This window comes from Equus asinus, chromosome 1, assembly GCF_041296235.1.
Source record: "Equus asinus isolate D_3611 breed Donkey chromosome 1, EquAss-T2T_v2, whole genome shotgun sequence".
Classification (NCBI taxonomy): Eukaryota; Metazoa; Chordata; class Mammalia; order Perissodactyla; family Equidae; genus Equus; species Equus asinus.
In genome coordinates this window covers 125,049,054-125,071,876 of record NC_091790.1, presented here as the reverse complement: position 1 = coordinate 125,071,876, position 22,823 = coordinate 125,049,054, and the positions used below count along the sequence as shown (strand labels likewise).

The 22,823-nt window shown below is 37.6% G+C and overlaps 1 protein-coding gene across 6 annotated transcripts in view; it reads right to left on the bottom strand.

The window, feature by feature from the left end:
• Positions 1-299: 299 nt before the first annotated feature.
• Positions 300-22,823, bottom strand: part of PCMT1 (protein-L-isoaspartate (D-aspartate) O-methyltransferase) — a 53,079-nt gene continuing 30,555 nt past the window's right edge. The window contains exons 4-10 of one of the 6 annotated variants that reach the window (XR_011502651.1): positions 22,343-22,447; positions 20,096-20,216; positions 17,719-17,804; positions 13,647-13,863; positions 2,628-2,771; positions 1,596-1,677; positions 300-1,109 (exon numbers count right to left, since the gene is read on the bottom strand). Coding sequence is in view for 3 of the 6 variants with exons in the window: in XM_070507093.1 (XP_070363194.1) it covers positions 1,097-1,109; positions 2,628-2,771; positions 13,694-13,863; positions 17,719-17,804; positions 20,096-20,216; positions 22,343-22,447 (639 nt within the window). In the remaining 3 variants the exon portion in view is untranslated. The remainder of the gene's footprint in view (positions 1,110-1,595; positions 1,678-2,627; positions 2,772-13,646; positions 13,864-17,718; positions 17,805-20,095; positions 20,217-22,342; positions 22,448-22,823) is intronic. The other 5 variants (XR_011502642.1, XR_011502649.1, XM_070507093.1 and 2 more) reach the window with 5 other exon arrangements.

Below are 22,823 nucleotides of genomic sequence, written 5' to 3'. Positions count from 1 at the left end.
TATGCGCAAGCCTGTCCTTCCCTGACATTAAGTCAATTCATTCACTCACTCATTCAGCATTTACAGTACATCTACAAGAAGACAAGCCCTATGTTAGGCAAAGAAAAATGATAAATGAGGTGTAGTTCTTGTCCTCAAGAAACGCAGTCACATTCTGCAAATGTACACTTGGATTAACGCTGTTAACCTACTAAGAGTTCACGTAACAGAGCAACAGAGACACAACTTTTCCTCTGTGATCGCAGCCATCGGTGTCTGGTGGACATGAAGTTCTTCCTTCTACATTCAAACACACTGAAGCCTCTTTACTTTCAACTTTATTTGGCAAAGCAGCACTGCATAAACTGTTCAGTAGCTAGGACACAGCTTACACAGCAGGGTAAATTCATGTACATTATCAGCAGCAAATCAGAAAGAGAAAAACAACACTGAGCTACGGGTCTCCTATAATTTTTAAAGAGAGAAAGAAGAACTATGTCAATTATGTCCAATCTGAACAGCTGAGTGTTTTAAGAGACATCGCTGGCCATCTTCCTAAGTTTTAATATTTACAAACGCTTAGTTGTAAGGTAACGAAGCAGCTGATTGTATCTACAACATGCTACTCTATGACACCACATCAAAAGCTTTAAAAAAGGAAGCTCATCTCTATTTTCTTAGTAGCATCTAACAGACGTCCAAAAACCAAGAATCCAAACTTGTGAATGGTGGTGTTATCTGATGCACGAAAGCGATCTGATAAATTCATATTGGAACAGCATTAAGTGTCTAAGAAAAGAAAAACCACTCCTCAAAATCAATTCACAAACTAAGTTGTCCATTTTGCAGAAGCCCTTTTTTTAATATTTTAAAGTAAAACGTAGGCGTGTTAAAGTAATAATACACGGACTTATCCTTTGCATCCCTCCTCTACCAATTTGGCTTCTGTGCCTCTTTGAAGAATTAGAAACCCTACGAAACCACACATTTTCATGCTGAAAATAATAGTGTAACAAAGTCGAAAACAAGCTGTGATGTTGTTGGTTTTCAAAAAGCTCTGAGGACTGAGATGAGCAATCCACTGTAATATTATATACTGGTCAAGCTGATGTTGCTTTTACAGTTCGTCCCTGAGGGGAAAAAAGAGAGAAATATGTAAGCAGGAGTTATATACTGCAAAACTTGGCTTTCTAATAGTTTAGGCACACTATTAAATCAGTAAAAATACACCAAGCAATATATTATTTTTTAAAAAAAGAGCAAACAAAGCAAAAATGGAAGTCAGCCATTCAAGCGTCTCTCATGCTACTCCAGAATGAAGTATGGAACCTAAAGGGCTGGAATTCTTTGTTTTTAATTCTAACGATAACATTCTTCCTTTAAGACCAAAAAATTAAGAGAAGTTATAACTTTTAGACCTAGGATCTTGCTAATACTATTTATTTTAAAATGATGACTTGAGTATTTAGAGTTCAAATAATTTTTTATAGTTGCATTCACAAAATTGGACAAAAATTTAGTCTTTTGCTTAGAGCATCTGTTAGCAATTGTTGAGTGGGTCAATCTCAACCCAAACTCTTTGGGAGAAAAAAGCATCATCTGTAGATATAATATACCTGGTCAGCTGATTTCATAAGGCAGCTTTATCAGCTCCAAAAGAAACCATTCGCTCAGCCAGGTGCAGCACTGTACCAGCCACTGCCAGTGAGAGGAAGGAAGGAGTAAAAACGCAGTCTAAAATAAGTTGTATGATATACAAATCATACCTCAATAAAGCTGTTAAAGTGAAAAAATAAAGCCACCAGAAAAGCCTAAAAGCTTCATATTTGAGGGGAATCTGAGTGGCAAAAATATTAAATACTCAAGTACTTTAGTGGTAAAGAAGTGTGACATTTGCAACTAAATCTCAAATGATTCAAGAAAAAATATTACATATATAGAGGGAGAGAGAGAAAGAGGGAGTGAGAAAGCAAATGTGGAAAAATATCAATAACTTGTAATTCTGGGTGAAGAGATTCAAGAGTTCTTTGTACTATTCTTGCAATTTGCTTATAATAAAAATTAAGATAAAAAATTTTTTTAAGTTGTTAAAATAAATTTGAAGGGAAGGTAAATAAAGAGCTAAAATTTTCCAGGTAAGTGATGAATTAAGCGATTATCAGACAATATGCTTTTTTTAAAAACCTGAATTTTGTAAATTGTGCAAGAAAATATTTTAAAAATTACTTCTCCCACAAGCTGCCTTCATCATACAGCACTGAATTATCTGTTAAATGATAAATTATCAGTTCTGGTTCCTCTAAATATATTCTTCTAAGTAATTTAAGTACTAAAATTCTCACAGAACAGCTTTTACTTAAGTTCATGTAAGCATTAAAATATTTAATCTTCAAAGAGTTCACTTGCAAAGTGCTCTTTTCATAAATTAAATTCACTTGTGCTTTTTAAAATATGAAGATATTATTGTTGTTTTTCAAATAATTTACATTTTATTTACCTGTTGCAAGGCATTAAGGATATTGTAAATAAATATCCTTATTGCCCAACAACATAGTACCACATTTCCAAATATCCTCTCCATTTAAAAATTTTTTTCAAAAAGGAAAAGGATAAAAACTCCCAATAAACTGGGTGTAGAGGGAACGTACCTCAACATAACAAAGGCCATATATGACAAGCCCACAGCTAACATCATACTCAACGGTGAAAAGCTGAAAGCTTTTCCTCTAAGATCAGGAACAAGACAAGGATGCCCACTCTCGCCACTTTTATTCAACATAGCACTGGAAGTCCTAGCCAGAGCAATTAGGCAAGAAAAAGAAATAAAAGGCATCAAAATCGGAAAAAAAGAAGTAAAACTGTCTCTTTTTGCAGATGACATGATATTATATATAGAAAACTCTAAAGACTACCAAAAAAATGTTAGAACTAATAAACTAATTCAGTAAAGTTGCAGGATACAAAATCAATATAAAAAAATCAGTTGCGTTTCTATACACTAATAACGAACTATCAGAAAGCAATTAAGAAAACAATCCCATTTACAATTGTATCAAAAACAATAAAATACCTAGGAATAAATTAACCAAGAAGGTGAAAGATCTCTACACTGAAAACTACAAGCCATTAATGAAAGACATTGAAGAACACACAAATAAATGAAAAGAAATTCTGTGCTTATGGATTGGAAGAATTAATATTGTTAAAATATCCATGCTTCCCAAAGCAGTCTACTGATTCAATGAAATCCCTATCAAAATTCCCATGGCATTTTTTCACAGAAATAAAACAAACAGTCCTAAAATTTGTATAGAACCACAAAAGACCCCAAATAGCCAAAGCAATCTTTAGAAAGAAGAACAAGCTGTCATCACAATTTCTGATTTCAAACTCTATTACAAAGCTATAGTAATCAAAACAGTATGGTGCTGGCAAAAAAACAGACACATAGGTCAATGGAAGAAAATAGAGAGCCCACAGATAAACTCACACATATACGATCAATAATTAAGGAGCCAAGAATGCACAATGGGGAAAGGATAGTCTCGTCAATAAATGCTGTTGGAAAAACTGGATAGCCACATGCAAAAGAATGAAACTGAATCTCTATCTTACACTATACACAAAATTAACTCAAAATGGATTAAAGGCTTGAACCTAAGACCTGAAACCATAAAACTCAACTTATTGTTGTAATCATTTTGTAAGATATACATAGATCAAATCATTATGTTGTACATCTAAAATAATACAATGCTATATGTCAATTATATCTCACTAAAACTGGAAAAAATCATATTGTAAAAAAGTGTTTAATGATGTGGAACCATGTTATTAAAGGATAAAAGGAGATTAAAAAATAGTGCTACTGTATGATCTCCGGATTACAAAAGAGATGTATATAGATCTATGGATAAAAGAGTGAAAAAATATCTACCAAAATGTTAACAATGGTTATCTCTGGGTTCTGAGATTATGGGTGGTTTTTATTTTATTCTTTGTACTTTTTTCTATCTTTACAATGCACATGGCATTACTTTGGTAGTTAGGGACAGTATTCGTAAAGACAAATTGAAGGAAATGTACAGCAGTAAAAAAAATAGTTAAGAAGAAGAAATTAAGTTTATAGACCTGAATTTTAACATTCAGGATGCCAAGGAAAACCAAAAGTTTGCTGCCAGTGCATGCATAACATTGTCACATCCTAAGACTCCAAAATCCATAAAACTTTCAACTTATTAATTTTTCCTAAAGTTCAAGCTTCTACATAACCACATCTTTCTTTATCTGACTGACATGCATGGCACATTTACAATAAAAAGGAGTATGTCCTAAATTTCTAGAAGGGCTCTTTAAAATTGCTATATATGTGCTAAACATATTCATTAGGTTAATAACTGTATATACTGATGATTTTATAATATATAATTGTACATAATTTATTAGGTTAATAACTCTAAGCTACTAACATTTAATATTGTATATTATTTATCAAGAACAAATGAAAAGATGTAGTATCAGGAAATAACAATCAACATTCATGAATGTTTTCTAATTAATGGGTTTTCCAAGGTAATAAAAGCTTTGTACAATTCACTTTGTACAAAGTATTATGAGAGACATAAAAAGAATTCCAAAAGCAACAGAACATATCCCTGCCTTTAAGGATATAAAATATGTCATAATGCTGTAACATATGTGAAGAAATTAAAACGGAACAATACAGAATGATACGGAACAGAGGATCAAACGGATACTCTAGGACCTCCACTGCCAATCCTAGAAATGCCCAACCAACTCATAACACCTCACTTCAAGGAGACACTGATAAAGCGTTTATGGAATGAGAACCCTGAAACATCCCTGTTTCACAACCCAGAGATGGACTTATTCCATTGACACTGTGGCTATTAAAAGCAAAAATAAAACTTACCAGAAGATTAACAAAATATTGATTTCTACATATAAAAAATACAAACTTAAAAAGTATTAAGAGTTTACGAAGCAACTAATACAATTCTTACAAGTCCATAGTCACGAAGCTCATACTACAGATTCCAGGTCTGTGGCCTCCACATCTCCCCTTTGATTAACCCACCATAATCCAAGCATAAGGAGACATAAGTCTACAGTCATGTTTCAGGCTTCATCTGGCAACAGAATTCAGCATACCCACTGGTCCTCCTTTTTTCCATATAGTTTCTATCATACTCCTCAGCAAAGGTTGACCCTCACCCTCAGAGCGCACGGCAACTAGTGTGGACTCCTCAGGAAGAGCAGGATGGGAAGCTGAGACAAGAAGAGAGTCATAGGAAAGCACTAGGATGAGGTGTTAAATTAACCCTGAAGAAAATCTGAAAGAACAGAAATCATCTAGCCCGGCAAGAAACTGACTAAGGAGCTTTTCAGATGATAATGCCCAAATGTGGGATGGGCACTTACAAAACAGTAAGCAACTCTTCTCAACCACATTCCATCCTTATTACCGCTGCCTTAATTCAGGCCACCATCATTTCGCCCCTGACTGGCTACAACCACCTCCTGTTTCTGACTCTAGTTCTGTCCCTTAGCAATCTGCTCTATAACACAGCCAGAGTGATCATTCTGAAATGTGATTCTGATCACTTCCCTGCTTGGCTTCAGCACTTCAATTGCTCCCTACTGCCCTCAAGGCAGAGTCTAAACACACTACACTCTAACTGCCTGCTTGTCTGGTCTTTGGATTTTTTTGGTCTCCCACGTGACTGCAAGTTCCAGGAGAATGGTCAGTTTCAAATTCACAGCTGTGTACGCCCAGCCCTAGTACAGTCTGGACACAGTGGGCAAACACATGCTTGTTGAATTAATAAATGCATTAAAAAAGTCTTCACACTGAAAAATATTGAACAAATTTAACAACAGGACAAAGTTCCCAATAAAAATATTAAATGCAATCTAAAATAAACACATTTTTTTTCTGTCAAGAACAGTTTTAGATTGGCCTGAAGGGGATAGAAATACAGCACACAAAAACTAGATGGCCTCTCAAATCTAGCCCGGACCAAAATTTTAAAAGCAGCAGGGGTATGTGCTGTAGGAGGAGCGCACGGGGAGGAGGAGGTGGAGAGAGTCGTCTCAGACCACATCTGCCACAGGGCCCCTTCCCCTCTGACTTTTGGTTAAGTAAGTCTGGCCCACAGGATGCCTGGGCAGAGAGACGGGGCCAGGGCAAGAGAAAATTGAGGCGATTCATAGATCAGCTGCTTCCCTCTATCACGACAACCCCCATCAGGGACCACACTCCCTCCCCCCCCCCATTTCCCTCTGCTGTCTCTGCTCCCATGGCTTCCAGTAAAATTTCTTCCTCCTTTTAAGGTCTAGAGTGGTAACAGCTTCCCACTATTCCCTGGGTGTCCCCGTTCCCTGATTATGTCAACATCCTTTACTGGTTCGCATAATCTTTCTCATATTTCTCTGAATACTCCCTTCATTAAAATCACTTCAAAATCCTAGCTAAGCATATTTTCTGTTTCCTGCCTGGACCCTGACTGATGGTTTATGAACACAAATAGAAATACAGTCATTCGCCAGATAATACTTCAACATTTTGGTCAACGACAGCCCACATATACAATGTGGTCCCATAAGATCAGTACCAGAGAGCCTACGTGTGTAGGAGGCTGTACCATCTAGGTTTGTGTAAGTGCACTCTGTGATGTTCGCACGATGAGGAAATCACCTGACGACACATTTCTCAGAATGTATCCCTGTCGTTAAACAATGCATGACTGTGGCAGATTAACGTCTCCCCAGAATTTCAATTAACTGTTGATGTTTTACCCTTTCAAATATCTTATTGTCTAGTAATTTCTTTCAGTACAAAATTTTTTAATTGTGGCAGTTGTTTTTATCCAAGTTGGTTTCCAGATTTTGTTTCACTTTTATATTGTTTAAACTTCAAGATTTACAATCAAGTAATTGATTATCTTTATAATTAGAACTGCATCTTCGGATGTAGGCAAATGTGTTTGAACAAATACACAGCAAATCTACAATTAAAAAAATTAGAAAGTCCTCCTAGTATAACTAGAGAAAAGTTTCCAATGATGCAAACATGAAAAATTGCTTAATGTTTTAAAAAGCGTAAGACCAAAAAGAAAAATAAGCATATATACATTTAAATATTTGGTAAATGACTGAATAATTGCCCATAAATTTAAAAATTATTCTAAATTTAAAACAAATAGTTTTATCAGAGGTGGATCCAGGTGTTGTAGAGACCTAAAGCTTAGATAGTTATATAATTCACCTGTTTGTGAAGGGGGGAAAAACAAAAGACTGAAAACAAGACTATGCTTATAACTTGAGGTATAAGGCCAGGTAGGACCCTACACCAGTGAGGGTCCGGAAGCTGAAGTTTCATTAGCTTAACGGTAAATCCACTTCTAGTTATAAAAACAAAAGGCCTTTTTGTAATTCCTTCATCACTAAATTATAGGTAGAATGTTCGATAATAACATTTATTATATACGAAGAGAAAAACAAAACTTATTAATGAAAATTTGAACTCTTGACATCAAATTCCAGTAATTTTAGTGATGTTTGCCCCTTTTATACAACAGGAATCATACAATTATGTAATGGTATAACCATACTAGAAGCAAAGTGAAGGAAGGTCATAATTACTTGTTAATAACTATATCTGATTCTAATTGACAAGACTGTTATCTTTTTATATTATTTTTTTAAGAAGTGGCTGAGGGAGTGACATCAGCATCATGGCGGAGTGAGCTCTCCCCATAAACTCTCCCCTGTAAGATATAATGAAAAGGACATTCATATTCCAACAGGGGACATCCACACAATACAAACGATGTCTGAGAGACCCACATAGCCATATGTTGGAAGGTGGGGGTACTGGAGACCCCCTCACCACAAGGAACCGGAACGAGGTGCGAGAATTCTTCTCTTCCTCCCTGAAGGGCAGCAACCCAGGGACGGCACATGACTCTGAGGAAAGGGGGGAGGGAATAGCCCTCCATGCGAACACCATCCCTCTCCAAGGTCCCTCACAGCCCAGGGGAAAGCCCCCACACAGAGGTGACTAGCTATCGCAGGGGCATCTTCAGGAAGTTAACACCCAAGGAGAGCAGAGAAAGGGCAGAGTGAGAAGTCCCTGAGATTGTGCAAGAGAAAGAAAGTGCCCCTCACCCCAACCCGCCACCCCCATAGAGTACCTGGGAGCTGTGAAGAGGATTACAGTGGGCTCAGAATACACAGCTCTTGACCCCCACCCAGAGGCGGCAGGTGTAAGTGGCAATCAAATACTACCACAATGCAGAAGCACAAATACATGCCGCCTACCAGTATGAAAAAATATATCAAATCTCCAGACCAGAAGGAAAATGACAAGTACCCAGAAATCAATCCTGAAGGCACAGAAATCTGTAATCTAAATGACAGAGAATTCAAAATAGTTATCATAAAAAGAACTCCATGAGTTCTAAGAAAATGCAGATAGTTCAATGAATTCAGGACCTACTTCACAAAAGAGATTGCAACTATAAAGAAGAACCAATCAGAAACATTGGAGATGAAAAACACAATGGATGAGATAAAGAAGGATATGGATTCTCTGAACAATAGAGCTGATATTATGGAGGAATGAATCAGCAATAATGAGGACAGAAATACAGAAACGTTCCAGATGAAGGTGGAAAGAGAACTAAGACTAAAAAGAAAGGAAGAAATTCCCCAAGAAATATCCAATTCAATTAGGAAATGCAACATAAGGATTATAGGCATTCCAGAGGGAGAAGAGAAGGAAAATGGTGCAGAAAGCTTGTGCAAAGAAATAATAGCAGAGAACTTCCCAAATCTGGGCAAGTAGCTAGAAATCCATTGATAGAGACCAACAGCTCCCCTAACCATATCAATGTAAAAAGACCTACTGCAAGGCATATAGTAGTGACACTGGCAAAAGTGAATGACAAAGAAAAAATACTAAGGGCAGCAAGGCAGAGAAAAATAACTTGCAAAGCAACCCCTATCAGGCTTTCAGTAGATTTCTCAGCAAAAACCTTACAGGCTAGGAGAGAGTGGAATGATATATGCAAATCTTGGAAAGACAAAAACCTTCAGCCAAGAACACTCTATCCAGCAAAAGTATCCTTCAGATATGATGGAGAAATAAAAACTTTCCCAGATAAACAAAAGCTAAGGGAGTTCATCACCACAAAACCTCCCTCCCCTTACAAGAAATCCTCAAGAAGGCCCTCATGCCTTAACAAACAAGAGAAATTGCAAATAAGAAATCTCAAAATACACCTGACAGATTTAGATAAAGAAGAACAAACAAGGCCCAAAGACAGCAGAAGGAGGGAAACAATAAAAATCAGAGCAGAAATAAATGAAATTGAAACAAAAAAGACAGTAGAAAGGATCAATGAAACAAAGAGCTAGTTCTTTGAGAAGATACACAAAACTGACAAACCCTTGGTCAGACTCACAAAGAAAAAAAGAGAGAAAGTGCAAATAAATAAAATTAGAAATGAAAGAGGAGAAATTACAATAGATATCACAGAAATATAAAAGATTATAAGAGAATACTATAAAAACTATATGGCAACAAATTGGACAACCTAGAAGAAATGGATAAATTCTTAGACTGTTACAACCTCCCAAAGTTGAATCAAGAAGAAACAGATACTCTGAACAGACCAATCACAAGTAAAGACATTGAAACAGTAATCAAAAACGTCCTGGGGCTGGCCCCGTGGCCGAGTGGTTAAGTTCGCATGCTCCGCTGCAGGCAGCCCAGTGTTTCGTTGGTTCGAATTCTGGGCGCAGACATGGCACTGCTAATCGAACCACGCTGAGGCAGCGTCCCACATGCCACAACTAGAAGGACCCACAACGAAGAAGATACAACTATGTACCGGGGGGCTTTGGGGAGAAAAAAGGAAAAAATAAAATCTTTAAAAAAAAAAAAAAAAAGTCCCAAAAAATAAAAGTCCAAGACCAGATGGCTTCCCCAGAGAATTCTACCAAATATTCAAAAAAGACTTAAGACTTATCCTTCTCAAACTACTCAAAAAAATTAGGGAAGATGGAGCACTTCCTAACACATTCTACAAGGCCAACATCACCCTGATACCAAAGCCTGACAAGGACAACACAAAACAGGAAAACTACAGGCCAATATCGCTGATGAACATAGATGCAAAAATCCTCAACAAAATACTGGCAAATCAATTACAGCAATACATCAAAAAGATCATACACCATGATCAAGTGGCATTTATATAAGGGACACAGGGATGGTTCAACATCCACATATCAATCAATGTGATACACTACACTAAAAAAATGAGGAATAAAAACCACATGATCATCTCAATAGACAAAGAGAAAGCATCTGACAAAATCCAACCTCGATCTATGATAAAAACTCTTAACAAAATGGGGATAGAAAGAAAGTACCTCAACATAATAAAAGCCATATATGACAAAGCCACAGCCAACATCATACTCAATGGGGGAAAACTGAGCACCATCCATCCCTCTGAGAATAAGAACAAGACAAGAGTGCCCACTCTCACCACTCTTATTCAACATTGGAGGTTTTGGCCAGAGCAATTAGGCAAGAAAAAGGAGTAAAAGGAATCCAAATAGGAAATGAAGAAGTGAAACAGTGTTTGCAGACATGATTTTATATATGCTAAAGAATCCACCAGAAAACTATCAGAAATAATCAACAACTACAGTAAAGTTATAGGGTACAAAATCAACTTACAAAAATCAGTTGCATTTCTATACTCTAATAAAGAACAAAAAGAGAACTCAAGAATACAATCCCATTTACAATCGCAACAAAAAGAATAACATATCTAGGAATAAATTTAACCAAGGAGGCAAAAGACCTATACAATGAAAATTACAAGGCTTTGCTGAAAGAAATGGATGATCACATAAAGAGGTGGAAAGACATTCCATGTACATGGATTGGAAGAATAAACATAGTTAAAACGTCCGTTCTACCTAAAGCAATCTACAGATTCAATGCCATCCTAATCAGAATCCCAATGACATTCTTTACAGAATTAGAACAAAGAATCCTAAAATTCATATGGGGCAACAAAAGACCCCAAATTGCTAAAGCAATCCTGAGAAAAAAGAACAAAACGGGAGGCATCACAATCCCTGACTTCAAAACATACTACAAAGCTACAGGAATCAAAACAGCATGGTACTGGTACAAAAACAGGTGCACAGATCCATGGAACAGAATTGAAAGCCCGGAAATAAAACCACACATCTATGGACAGCTTATCTTTGACAAAGGAGCTGAAGGCCTACAATGGAGAAAAGAAAGTCTTTTCAACAAATGGTGCTGGGAAAACTGGACAACCACATGTAAAAGAATGAAAATTGACCATTCTTTTTCACCATTCACCAAAATAAACTCAAAATGGATCAAAGACCTAAAGCTGAGACCTGAAACCATAAGGCTTCTAGAAGAAAATGTAGGCAGTACACTCTTTGCCATCAGTATTAAAAGGATCTTTTCAGACACCATGTCTTCTCAGACAAGGGAAACAAGAGAAAGAATAAACAAATGGGACTTCATCAGACTAAAGAGCTTCTTCAAGGCAAATGAAAACAGGATTGAAACAAAAAAACAACCCACTAACTGGGAAAAAATATTTGCAAGTCATATATCTGACAAAGGCTTAATATCCATAATATATAAAGAACTCTCACAACTCAACAACAAAAAAATCAAACAACCCAATCAAAAAATGGGCTGGAGACATGAACCGACATTTCTCCAAAGAAGATATACGGATGGCCAACAGGCACATGAAAAGATGTTCATCATCACTGATCATCAGGGAAATGCAAATCAAAACTACACTAAGATATCACCTTACACCCATTAGAATGACAAAAATAACTAAAACAAATAGTAACAAATGTTGGGGAGGTTGTGGAGAAAAAGGAACCCTCATACACTGCTGGTGGGAAGGCAAACTGGTGCAGCCACTATGGAAAACAGCATGGAAATTCCTCAAAAAATTAAAAATAGAACTACCATATGAGCCAGCTATTCCACTACTGGGTATCTATCCAGAGAGCTTGAAGTCAGCAATTCCAAAAGTCCTATGCACCCCAATGTTTACCGCAGCATTATTTACAATCGCCAAGACACGGAAGCAACCTAAGCACCCATCAACCGATGATTGGATAAAGAAGATGTGGTATACATATACAATGGAATACTACTCAGCCGTAAAAAAGAACAAAATCGTCCCATTTGCAACAACATGGATGGACCTTGAGGGAATTATGTTAAGTGAAATAAGCCAGATAGAAAAGGACAATCTCTGTATGAATCCACTCATATGAGGACTTTAAACCTGTGGACAAAGAGAACAGATTAGTGGCTACCAGGGGAAGGGGGGTTGGGGGGTGGGCACAAACGGTGAAGGTTGCACCTACAACACGACTGACAGACAATAATATACAACTGAAACTTTACAAGATTGTAACCTATCATTAACTCAATAAAAAATAATAATAATACTCAGTTTTGAACAAAACTGAGTTAGATTCATTACCATTTTTGTAATTAAACATTCATTCAAAAGGTTTACTCTTTCCCAAAAATAAAATATTAAACTTATAATCACTATTTTACTTATTAAGAAAATAATGACCTTAAAATAAGTAACTTTGCCAAATAAAAATAGATTCTAAAACAAAGAAACTGTAAAGACTTTCTTATTTTGGCATTTAAATTCAAGTAGTCTTAGCTAATGTAACTCTTACTTATTGGTCTCCCTCATTCCCTCCGGACGGAGTGGGGAGGAGGAGGAGGAAGAGAAGAACAAGAGAAATTTTGGCTTCTAACAAAATACTCCGATTATGCTGAGACATAAAACAAAAGTGGGCATTACATGAGCCATGCTGTGCTGAAGATTGTGCTGCATGCTATTGGTCCTTTGGGTGGGTTTGTGAGACCTGGGCACTCACTGGGTAGCTTACTGAACTCCTCTCCTCCCCTCCCCAGGAGCTTAGGTAGAGGAGCTTAAAAACTGGTGGCCTGTTCTAGAGAACGGTGGGAAGTTTACTCCCTACAGCAGCTCTGAAGCAGCAGCCTAATGTAAGGCAGGCACAGGCTGTCAGCCATCTGGGAATCTGACTGAAAGAGAGAAAGTAAGCTGAGAGGAAGAATGTCCTCTCTGGGATTCTGACACCTTTGAAAACTGGGACAAGAGTATCTTTACCCTTCTTTAAAACAACAGTACAACAGACAGGGAACAGGGCAGAATGTGACAGCCCCTTCTCTGCCGACCAAAGCTGCTGTTTCCATGACCATACAGCAGCTATGAAAATAAGTGGTAAATATAGACAGAGTGGCCAATAATAAAATATCCTTAGAAAGTACTGAACTGTGGCTGGAAGCCTCTTCAGGAGAAAAAAGAAAAAAAAATCTGTGTGCCAACCAAGTCTCACCCCCTTTTCCCCAAAAAAAAAATGAGTTAAATCAAAAGAAGGGCAGACCATGCAAGATTTTTCCACATTTTTAATGTAGTGAATTTCTGATGTTAAAATGGAGAAGCATAAAGGTGACAACCAAAAAGGCAGCCCTGTGGTGTAATGTCTTAAAATTCACACCCTTTCACCTTGCAGGTGTGGAAGAAGAAAGAGCAGAAGATAAAATCACTTCCACCTGGACCACTGCTTTTCCTTATCTGTTAAAGGCACGTATATCACTCCCATCAGAGGTTTCATTTTGATACTGCCATCCTGTAGCTTGTCGTACTGCTCCAACATCTGGTTTCCACCTGCAGGACCAACTGGCAATATCAATCTTCCACCTGGCTTTAACTGGTCTAACAGCTAAAAGAAAAAGGAAAACACATACACACTGAGTTACAGGCTTTACACTAACAGTCGTTTTGCATCACTATAAACAGTTTTCACCATCCATGGGCAGAAAGCAGAAATGTACTCTACTTAGCACATACATACTATGATTGTTAAACTTATTAATCAATTATCCACTTACTCATCTACCTATGGACCTCCCTACTAAATTACAAGTTCTTTGATGATAAGGACTGTGTCTTATCCATCTTTGTACCCCAAGCATCTACCATAGTACCTGGTACAACCACAGTGCTCAAAATTTTTGAGTGAACCACGTAATGCAGAACTATCCTCTTGGGTAGGAAGGCCAAAGGCAGAGCAGAAAATTCTAATGCCTAGATGCCTGTTTTGAATCTCTGTGGGCTAGAAGGAGGAAGAGGGGAGAGGAAGTGTAGAAAATCAGCAAGGAATCCCTATCCTATTACTGTAGCATCCAGGGTATGCTGAACCAAAGATAAGAAAACCTTGGTTTTATGACTGAATACAGGATTACTGGCACCTTGAAAGGGAAGGTGGGGCTAGAGTCCCTGCAGCAGTAGAACGTGATGCCCCTGTCAGGGGAGAAACAAGACCACTCAGTGAGGGCCCCTGCAGTCAGAGAGCTTTGAAATCACGTTACCATTTTTGTGTGGAGATCACCACTCATCAAAAACAATAAGGAAGAAAACTTACTTTGATAGAATTATCCTAACTAAAATTTTGGTTGTCTACAAGTCTATTTTATTTTCCATTTTAATTTTTACCAAAGCAATATTGGCAAGCATCCTTTGAGTTGTTTTCCTAAAAGTCAAGGTCTATAATGAAAAACAGCAGACTTCTCCCCACCCCAATCTGACTCCCTAAATCCAGTCATTTTAAATCCTTTTAGCTGTGTCTTCTAGTATTTTTTTTGTAGTGCTTATTTCTAAAGTGTCTTTTATTTTTTTTAATTGAAATATAACTAATATCTATTAGTTTTAGGTGTACGACATAATGATTTGATACACGTACATATTACAAAATGATTACCAGAATAAGTTCAATTAACATCTAACACCACACAGTTACAATTTTTTTTCTTGTAATGAGAACTTTTAAGATCTACTGTCTTAGCAACTTTCAAATATACAATACAGTATTGTGAAGTAGTCACCGTGCTGTATTTACTTTTTAATTTCACATTACATACTAGATGAGGACTGAGCTCTCTTACATACATTCTGCTCCTTTTCCCCAATCCAACCAACATCATAATTTTTCATTAAAATCATTTTCAGTTATGACCATGTAAATATAATTTGCAGCTGAGCCAACAGGTATCCAATGATTGTTTCTTTTCTTATACAATAGTTGCTTTTCTTGCAGTTAAAAATTAAAGGTTTTTCTTTTTCATTCACTTAATTTTCTTTGTAACTGTTTCTAAATCTTTGTGCCCTCCCACAGCTTCTCCATGAAATTTTCACACAGTCAAACCTATCTCATTGGTACATGTTTCTTGGGGCAGGGGGAGGGCTTCCTTCTAGTGCCTTCCTCCTCGTGCCCCAACCCCGGCCTGCTGCTTCCCCAGGCCTGCTGCACAGCTTTCATCCTGGGCTGTCCCTTGGCAACAACACTGGGAACTCGCATCCCCTCTCTCTGAGCAAGAAGTTCTCCCTTCCTACATCCTACCGAGCCTCTTTCTGGTTTTTCCTACTGCCTCTCTCCTTCCTCACTTTTTGATGATGTTACTAAAGCAATTTCTCAAGAAGTATTCTATAAAACAATGCATGGAATATTTTAAAAGAGAAAGACTGACATGTGCAAGCCTAAAATTCCCTTTATTCTACAAATATGGCCATATGTGTGGGTACAGATTTCAAGGCTGGAAATCATTTTCGGTTCAGAATTGGGAGAGTTTGTTCCTCTGACTTGTTGGTTTTAATGCTGCTATTCACAGTCTGATGCCTTTCTCATTACCAGTCCTCAACAGATTACCTGTTTTGTTTTTCTGGAGGTTTTAGAATGTTCTCTTTATCCCTAATATCCTGAAATTTCACGGTGATATGGTGGTTCTTTTTTTTCTTTTTTAAAAAATTCATTGTACTGGACACTCAATAGATCTTTTCAAACTACAGAATCATGTCCTTCAGTTCTTGGAAATTTTCTTACTTCGGGCTTAGGACTAACCGTTCCTCCTACAGAACTTCAAGCAGCAGCCCCCTTTCAGACTCAAGCTTCATCTCTGATTCCCAAGGTCCTGACGCCTCCAATTTCTAAGCCTTTCCAGAGTCCTGCAGAGCAAACTGCTTCTGCACTGACACCCCCTCTGCAGTCTCCTCGGTTCCTGAGTCAGTCATTACTCCATTTCCTTTCTGTCCCACATTGTAGAGTTCAGGATTGCAGGTGTAATCCCCCAGATAAGTGAATATGGAGTCTGCGTTTCTATTTCTTGTTTTTCTATTTGTTTTGGGGTGATATCCAAGAGGAGGCATAAACATCTTTACTCTGTTATCTTAAAACTAGAAAGCCCCGTCAGTATCTATCTTTAAATTTAATCAGATGTGTAAAGACCCCTATAATACCCCTAAAAGTGCAACTACAACATTTAAATTCATCTTGAGCTAAAGCTGGAAACGCCCTTCAAGATAATCTCCGGGTCTTGGTGGGGAAGATGAGCCCTGTACCCAAGCTCCTTCTTGTAAACACAGGTCTAGTTCAGATTTTAATTGCTCCTACTAAGCTGCCAATATATTTTTTTAAAAGTTAAAAAAAAACTACTGATCGTGTGGTCATATGTGAAAATTCACTGAGCTATTCACTTATGACTCATATACCTTTCTACAGCATATTAATATTTCAATTTAAACGTCTTAAAACCACTGGCTTAGTCTGTTTTTTAAACAGATAACAGGGCCAGAGAGAATAAGTGATTTTCCCAAAGTCATTCAGCCAACAAGCAGCAAGTCAATGACCAGAGCAAATTCCCCAACTTTCAGCTTCTCATAACTGATCTAAACATACGAAAAAGAACACTTTCCAGGTCAGAGAGTGGATAAAACTGGGCATACGAGACAGTGTCACTTTCAGCCTCTAGCTGTCTAGTTAAGAACTATGTAAAACTCATATGTAACAGAAACCTGAGACTTCAGTGAACTTATGAAGGATTATTAAGAGTTGACGGAAGCTTTCAGAGTCTTCCTAAAATGAAAAATCCATCTCGTACTTACACATTTCCCTGACTATGTCACACACAGTACTGGAACATCCCTCCCTCTCACTGCAGCCAGGCAACCCCACTCCTCTTCCAGACCCAGTCCAGGCCCACTCCTGGGCAAGTCTCCCTGACCACTCTACACAAAATTCAACCCCCTCCCTCAAACTCCTACAGCACGTATTTTTCTTTTCCATTCAATATATATCATATGCTAATGGTATGCTATCATCTCGTTAACTTCCCTGTCACAAGTATGACACATCTATTCTAGAATATAAGCTTTGTGAAGGTAAAACGTATGATAAATACACCCTGGTCTCTCCATGCACCTAACATAGTCTTGCATATTCTGGTCTTTAATAAAACACCAAGTGACTCTCAGGTCGTGAACTCCAGAGGGATTTTCCCAGTTCTACTGGTGTACTAGTTCTTGGCTGGATCAAATACTGCTTCAAATAAGACAGCCATGAGCTGGGGTTTAGTAATCTTCGTCAATTATTTGCACATGAAAAACATTACCTACTAACTGTAACAAAAATGCACAATATGAAAGTCTAAGTATATTCTGGATGTCATCTAGAAGTCATCTCGCTACAAATCTTTTAGAGTTTTAGTTGAATAAAGCACACAAACACAGAAAAAACCCAACTCACTGCCTGGGGCACAACTGGGGCTGCGGCTCCTACATGAATAGCATCATAAGGGGCTTCTTCAGGATATCCCATTCTTCCATCTCCCACTGAAAGAAAAAAAGTCATGCTTTAAAAACCTGTTCAGACAGAACTACCTAACGTGAAGAATTCTAAGAGGTGTAAAGCAGGGAAAGGATAGATTTTTTAATAAATGATGCTGTGACAATTGAATACTCATATGGAAAACATATACATGTGGGGCTCTACCTCATATATACACAAAAATCAATGTCAACAGGATCAAAGACCTCAAGTTTCTTTTTTTTTTTGAGGAAGATTAGCCCTGAGCTAACATCTGCCACCAATCCTCCTCTTTTTTGCTGAGTAAGACTAGCCCTGAGCTAACATCTGTGCCCATCTTCCTCTACTTTATGTGTGGGACGCCTACTACAGCATGGCATGCCAAGCAGTACCATGTCCGCACCCGGGATCTGAACCAGCGAACCCTGGGCTGCCGAAGTGGAACGTGCAAACTTAACCGCTGCACAACCGGGCCAGCCCTCAAGTTTCTGAGAAATAATATAGGGACATATCTTCATGACTTCAGAGTAGCCTTAAAGAGGACACAGAAAAACACCAGAAAAACTGGTAAGTTTGACTACATTCAAATTAGGAATTTATATTTATCAAAAAAGTAACAAAATGAGTGTGAAAGGCACGCCATGGAACGGGAGAAGAGATTTACAATTTGTATAAACAGACAAAGGGCTAGTCTCAGAAGTCCTACAAACCAAAGAAAAATATAAACAACTCAATATCTGAACAGCCATTTCACAAAAGAGGAAATCCAAATGGCCAAACATATGAAAAGATGTTTAATCTCACTAGTTAATAGGAAAATACAAAATTAAACTCACACAGAGATACTGCTATACAATCACCAAGTGGGCAAAAGGAAAATCTCACAATGGCAAGTGTTGGTAGAGACGTGGAGCAATAGGAACCCTGATACATTGCAGATGAGGATGTAAACTGGTTCGATCACTTTAAAAAAGTTTTGCAGCACTGACGGTCACCCCTGCACCTGCAATAACTCTCCTACAGGAACGAGAGCTTGTATGATGAGTGTGTATACACATCTAGACTCATGTACACGTATGTTCACAGTACTGTGAATATCCCCGAATTACAAACTACCTAAATACCCACCCACGGTAGACCTAATAAATTTTGGCAATGTTCTTACAGGGAATGCTACACAGCAATAAAAATGAACCATATGCAAAAAGACGGATGAGTCTTACAAACAGTATTAAATGAAAGAAGTCATTCAGCATATACTGGATGGTTCCATTTATCTGAAGTTCAAAATTAAACTAAACATCACTTATGGAAGTGCAATTAGGCAGTCAATGCATAGAAGTAACGATACTGCTTACCACTAGGGAGAAGGGAGGGAGTTAGGACGAGGAAAAAGCAAGCAGAGAACTTCCAAGGTACTAATAATGCTCTGTTTCTCTTCAACGCGGTGGTTAATCAGGTCTTTTTTAAGCTTCACATATATCTTTTATGCACTTTTTCCATGTTTGTTATTTTCACAGTAATACAAAATGTGCTCACATGGGAATATGTCCATTTTATACTGCTGAGTGAAAAAAAGCAAACTACAGGACAATATGTATAGTATAAATCAATTTAAAACGGTTGGGGGCTGGCCCCGTTGTGCAGCAGTTAAGTTCACTTGCTCTGCTTCGGCAGCCATGGGTTCACTGGTTCAGATCCTGGGTGCGAACCTATGGACCATTGTCAAGCCATGCTGTGGCAAGTGTCCTACATACATAAAGCAGAGGAAGATGGACATGGATGTTAGCGCAGGGCCAACCTTCCTCAACAAAAAGAGGAGGACTGGCAGTGGATGTTAGCGCAGGGCCAACCTTCCTCAACAAAAAGAGGAGGATTGGCGGCAGACGTTAACTCAGGGCCAAACTTCCTCAAAAGAACAAAAAAACAAAAAACTCTGTGTGTATGTACTTCATTCATATGTATATTTATATGTATAGAAATGAGGGAAAAAGAAGGGCTTTCTTTTTTATCTTCCACATCTCTGCACTGTTTAAATTTTTAATAATGGACACTTGTTACTTTGGTATTACTTCTTAAAAATCAATGAAGAAAGAACTCAACATGCACATTCTTTTGAAATAATTAATAGTCATGTCACCCATGGTCAAGGTGGAACCAGTATAATATTTTAGAGTTATATTTTCCTTACTTAGTACTTAAAAGTGAATGTTAAAAAAATGCAATAATTAGCTCTGAGTATTATTTAGCTTGCATGGGATCTTCTGAAAATAAAAATTCCCCAGAGAGGAAATTTTTACAGTTTTCTGGCACTCACCAACCAGCTGCACTCTCCCTGAAGACAGAAGCGTCGGATCGTCCTTTCTGACGTTATTTATTGAGTCGTCTACCAGCTCTTTAATGTGGTCAATTCCTACGACTTTTCCAGTAGGTCCAACCTGGAAATAAGAGAATAACTCAATAGCTCACTGGTCTAAATTTTTTTTTCTGAAGTGTCATTAAAGTGTTTCCTTACCTAAAGTTAAATTCTGCAATGAGAAATCAAGACAAATCAACAGCTTAAACCTCCAATTAGACGGTTAAACACTCAGTTTGTTATAAATTATATACCAAATACAACTCTTCTCAACTATAACCCTCAAATGAATAATTATATTTCAGTAATTAAGAAACTAAAATAAATTAAAAAAAACTTGTAATACTGAGAAAAACACTATCTTTCTTTGATTTCTAATTTTTAAGTCCAGGACCTAGAAGTAGGACTTAACTACCAATATTAAGTAGCAGTTAGTGCAATCATTTTTTATTTAAATTCCATCTAAAAGTGTGACTTTAAATATTAAAATATTACATAAAAATTATATAGGGATTTCTACACTTGACTCTACTGCCACATGTGGAAAATATAAAAAATATATAAATATAAAAAGGCTCCAAGTATAAATATTAATTGTAAAATAAATCTAAAACAATAAAGACTCTGAACTCGGACTACTCAAGTTCACATCTAAGTTGCATCACTTACTTACAACTATATAACCCTGGCAAGTTATTCTACGAATCATGTTCCTCAGCTGTAAAATGAGGAGAAAAGGAGCACATGCCTCATAAATGATGTGAGAATGAAATAAGAGAATACGTGAAGAGTACTTAGAAAACTGACGAGCACATGGTAAATGTGTGAAAATATAAACTTAAATTAATATCATTTTTAAAAAGATAACACAGAAATATAATGATTTTTTAAAAAACTGAATAGTCCTGGGGCTGGCCCCATGGCCAAGTGGTTAAGTTCACGCGCTCCGTTTCAGCGGCTCAGGGTTTCGCTGGTTTGGATCCCAGGCACGGACATGGCACCGCTCATCAGGCCACGCTGAGGCGGCGTCACACATAGTACCAGCAGAGGCACTCACAACTAGAATATACATCTATGTACCAGGGGGGCTTTGGGGAGAAGAAGAAGAAAAAAAACAAAAAAGAAGATAGGCAACAGTTGTTACCTCAGGTGCCAATCTGTGGGCAAAAAAAAATAAATAGTCCTCTAAAACCATAAATAAGTCAAGTATAGAGAACTAGTCACTAATTAAATGCTATTTCTAAGCTTTAAAAATAAAAAAAATCCCTGACGTCCCATTAGTGAGCGTTTAACTTCTACAAAACAAACAAAACAACTGAAAAGAAATATCTGAGTCCTTATCACACGGCAGACACTGTTGTGGATGCTTAGGAGGCAGCAACGAAAAAACATCAGAGAAAATTCCCACCTCTCTGGAGTTCATATTCTAGTGAGTCTACCAATTGCATATTTATAGCAAGTTAAACGGACTCTAGTCCAAGATGGATCTACAAATCCCAACTTAACCAGACCAGAACCTTCCAACCTGGCCTCCAGGGACCAACTTTTCATAAGCAACCTGATGTGACACTCTGAGCACAGACGGACCTTTACTCCCAGCTGCACGAGTGGGCCTCCAGACTCACACGCTGGACAGCCACTTGCCAAACAAGTCTGGGGATACAAGTTGAAGTATAATAAACAAGGCGTTTTTCTAAGAGATTTTTCTTAACGTGATAGAAGCTCTGCCCTCATTCCTAATAAACCTGTAGGAGCGTTTGAAAATCAGGCTCTATTATTTCCTGCCATATTAGAACTTCGAAGAATGTAGTTTGGGACCTACTGGCTGCCATCTTGCAATCGCAAAGGAAGGGCCTGTCTGATAATGAAGCCAAAATGAGGAGGAAAGCAAAGCCAACCACTAACTAGAGAGAAACACACTGTCAATGACAACATCTGATCTTCCTCTGAATCCAGCCACACAAGAAGCCAGACGCGTCTTTAGACTTTTCCATGATACAAACCAATGCCCTTTTAGCTCTGCCAGTTTGGCTTGAATGTTCCGTCACTCGCAACCCAAAAAAAAAAAAAGAAAACCCTAAGTAATACGTATTCCAACTGCTATCTTGATAGAATTTAAAAAAAAGAAAGAAAATCCTCAAAAACTGCTATACAACCAAATCATGTAATATGCTCCTGTGGGGCCAAAATGAAAAATAAAGTTCTTACCATACGTGCAAAACACGCAGTAAGGATTCCACTTCCAGATCCTACATCAAGAGCTTTAGCTCCTTCATGCAACTGATCAAATAGAAGTTCTAGTGCATATGCATGCTGCCAAAAGAAAACAAAGCAAATATTCATTTTCTTCAAGATTCTATAAAGTGTATACATGTAGCATATAAAGTTGTCAACTTCATACCAATTTTCCTACTGTTATCTACCAAGATAATGAAAACATAACATATTTATACACTTACATCTACACAGGAATTACGGAAGATAATTCTCATTGCTTGAGTAAAATTCTTACATTCAGATAAAGTGCTTCAGTAATTCTAGATCGCCAGTGTGAGTTTTTAAAATTTAATTAAGAGTCTAAAGTTACAAAAGGTTTTACAGGGAAAAGTCTCCATCCCACCCCGTCCCCAACCATCTCCGTCCCCAACCAGTTCCACTCCCTAAAGGCAACCAGTGTTACCAGTTTCTT